General features: G+C 40.3%; 1 protein-coding gene across 1 annotated transcript in view; it reads right to left on the bottom strand.

Annotated features, from left to right (window-relative positions):
* ARCN1 (archain 1) overlaps positions 1–3,264 on the bottom strand; it is a 40,192-nt gene that overhangs the window by 8,273 nt on the left and 28,655 nt on the right. Inside the window, exon 9 of the mRNA XM_011927041.1 lies at positions 696–900. Within this exon, the coding sequence (XP_011782431.1) occupies positions 696–900 (205 nt within the window). The remainder of the gene's footprint in view (positions 1–695; positions 901–3,264) is intronic.

Raw genomic sequence — 3,264 nt, 5'->3', positions numbered from 1 at the left:
AGTTCAAGACCAGCCTGACCAACATAGAGAAACCAAGATTGCGGTGAGCCAAGATCGCGCCACTGCACTCCAGCCTGGGTAACGAGCGAAACTCCATCTCAAAAAAAAAAAAATTCTGAAGGAACAGTTCACACATTTCCATTGCTTTGCCTACCTAAAGGACAGAGTTTGCAACAGAATTGGCTCATGACTATTTGTACTAATAAAGGGAGCTGTGACATAAATAACTCCCAAATAATTTCCATTTGTACTAGAAAGATTTTTTTTTTTTTTTTTTGCAGGAATTTTGTCTTCCAAATAAAAAAACTTTCATTCTTTGGTTATAAATCAAGTGACAGCAAGGCCTTAAAAAACCATGTGTTGGGTGTTTTGGCAAATCAGTTTTAAAATATATAAGGTCAAAAAAAACAGGCAACTAAGTGTTTATGAACCTTGCACAATCCACAAGTACTTTTTTACGTATTAATATTCAATTTCTTTACTTTGTCTGATCTAGAGAGGAAAACTGAGGTAAAGTGATAAAGAATTTGACCATGATCACACAATGAATTAGAAAGGGAATTCCTGTAGAAGACATCAGCTTTTTTCTGAGCTTTATCTGACCAGAAAAAGCCATGCTACCTGTCTGGCATCCTATACATGTTCCTACTGTCCTACCACTTTCCCTATACATGTTCTCAACTAAAATGGAGTACCTGTATGTTACAGTAATTTTTCTTGGAGACAAAGGAAACTTGAACAGGGAAGAAGTCATTAGGCTGCCCAGCAATGCTAAACTCCAGGCTGCCACTCTTATTTTTGGCATCAATCACAGGCAGGCACCACTCTAGGGTATTTCGTCGACTGTCATGTCGATACTCCCCATCGATCTCACCGATAACAGGCGCGCCGACACCAGACCTGTTGTAAGAAATATTCTGGTCAAGGTAGCTGTTCAGAGCTGGAACTCTACCAAGGAAAACCAACCCCAAATTTGATTACGATCCTCAAATTCTGCCTTCTTGGACTACATTTTCAGGAAGAAAAAAAAAAGGCTCCCGAATAACTTCAAGGATCAAACGATGAAGTCCTAGCGCCTTGGCTAAGAGTTTCACTCAATTCCCTCTGTAGACACAATTAATATGCAAAAATAGGTATTTGGCAGATATGTCTATGAGCTGCTCCAACTTATGGACTAGATCTGGGGACTGCGACCAACAAATGTGTTAAGATGGCTATGTTTCCAAAAACCCTGAACCAATAGGTTGCTGCCTTGTAAATAAGGAATTTTAACATAATGTAGCACTCTTTACAGGAGACAATAGGGAAACAAGCAGGTTGATTTGGGGGGAAACTCTAAACATCAATAATGGAGATGAATGGAGGCCTCTGAGAGAATTTATTTTGTTTTGTTTTTGAGACAGAGTCTCGCTCTGTCGCCAGGCTGGAGTACAGTGGCGCGATCTCAGCTCACTGCAACCTCTCCCTCCCCAGTTCCAGCGATTCTCCTGCCTCAGCCTCCCAAGTTGCTAGGACTACGGGTGTGTACCACCATGCCCAGCTAATTTCCATATTTTTAGTAAAGGCAGGGTTTCAACATGTCGGCCGGGATGGTCTCAATCTCTTGACCTTGTGATCCGCTTGCCTCGGCCTCCCAAAGTGCTGAGATTATAGGTATGAGCCACCGCACTCGGCCGAGAATTTGTTTTTAAAGATTTCAGAATGTTTCAAACTTACTGAAGTTGACACCAATGGGTTTATTTGATTTACAATCCAGTAAATGGACTTTTATTTGATAAGGGAAAGCACAATTACCCCTGGGGCAAATGGAAACATGATGGGAGAAAGAGATCCATAGCTGTCCTTAATCTGCAAGAGAAGCAGGGCTAGTTAAGATTTACTCTGCACCCCTACACACGGCTGACAGGCAGTGTTACCTACTCCTACACATTCTAAATTTACTGGCTTTTAATTCACCAGTGACACTCAATGTTTATATTAGGGATAGGGTAAATAAGGGAGACAAAGTAAACTTTACGAGTGGCGTAAGACTATTAATTCTTCCCTATCAATTTCAGGGTCCTGGTTCTTTTATGTTCCTTCTCTGTGCACTTGCTCTAATTCTGATTCTGATCTCTTCTAATTTGATCAGTTCTAGACAATGGGAGTAAAATGTTGTGTAAGGGTCTCTTCTGGAGACCATTGCAAAACTGAACTAGAATACAGGAAACCACCACAACCACAATTATAGAGTAGACAGGCCTCAAAATTGTGGCATTCTATAAATAGTCTAGTAAACGAAATCTTGACAAACAAACCTCTACCTGTCACCAACGCCCAAGTCCTACAACAGTTCAAGGCAGCCATCTACTGTTCTGAAGCAATAACCATACTGTAGAGGATAAGATGGTTACCCATTCAAGGGGATACTAGTAAAAAAGCATGTTTTAAAAAGTGGAACTAACAATGACTAAAACCAGACCTGATAATGTAAAGGCCTGAATTATAAAAAAGGGAAGAAAACTATGAATTAAATTAGTACCATTTTCTCTGCAGCAATAACTGAACAATATAACAGTAAAGCTACACTAAGGATACACTTACTGGTACTCATAATTAGACCCTGTGCTTAATCATAAGGGCTGATGGGTAGGTGAAAGGAGCTAGGATTTACTGGTGAAGTAATAACTGCATGCTAACTGGAAATGCTACTAAACAGATAAGGTAGAGACCATTTCCAGATGATCCTAGAGAGTGGGACACTTAGGTGTACAACAAAAGCTTACTGGAACTCAACTTCTGGGGTTGAAAGACATTTTTGTTATCTTGATTATGGTGGTGCTTTCACAGGTGTAAACATGTCAAGATTGCACAATTAAAATATGTGTAGTTTGTTGTATATAAATTATGCTCCAAAAGGGCTGTTAGGAAATTTACTGTAACTAATGTAGACATCTTGTTTAACAAGAATCAACAGTTCCCTTGAACACACTCTCATCTTTAGTGAAAGTTTAGAGAGCACGTGAAAATAAAACATTCAGCCTGATAGACTCAATTTCTTTGAAAGTTGCAAAACAGGAAGTTTGACTGAGAAATGGCTCCTCCTTCTGGAAACCTTCATTACTACACAAACAAGCTGAGGGCCAACATCTAAAAACAGCTCCAGGCCAGGTGCTGTGGCTCAAGCCTGTAATCCCAGCACTTTGGGAGGCCAAGGCAGGTGGATCATTTTGAGGCCAGGAGTTTGAGACCAGCCTGGCCAACATGGTGAAACCCCATCTCTAT

Source organism: Colobus angolensis, unplaced genomic scaffold (genome assembly GCF_000951035.1).
Source record: "Colobus angolensis palliatus isolate OR3802 unplaced genomic scaffold, Cang.pa_1.0 Scaffold7, whole genome shotgun sequence".
In the NCBI taxonomy this organism is placed as follows: domain Eukaryota; kingdom Metazoa; phylum Chordata; class Mammalia; order Primates; family Cercopithecidae; genus Colobus; species Colobus angolensis.
This window is presented reverse-complemented; position numbering and strand designations above follow the sequence as displayed.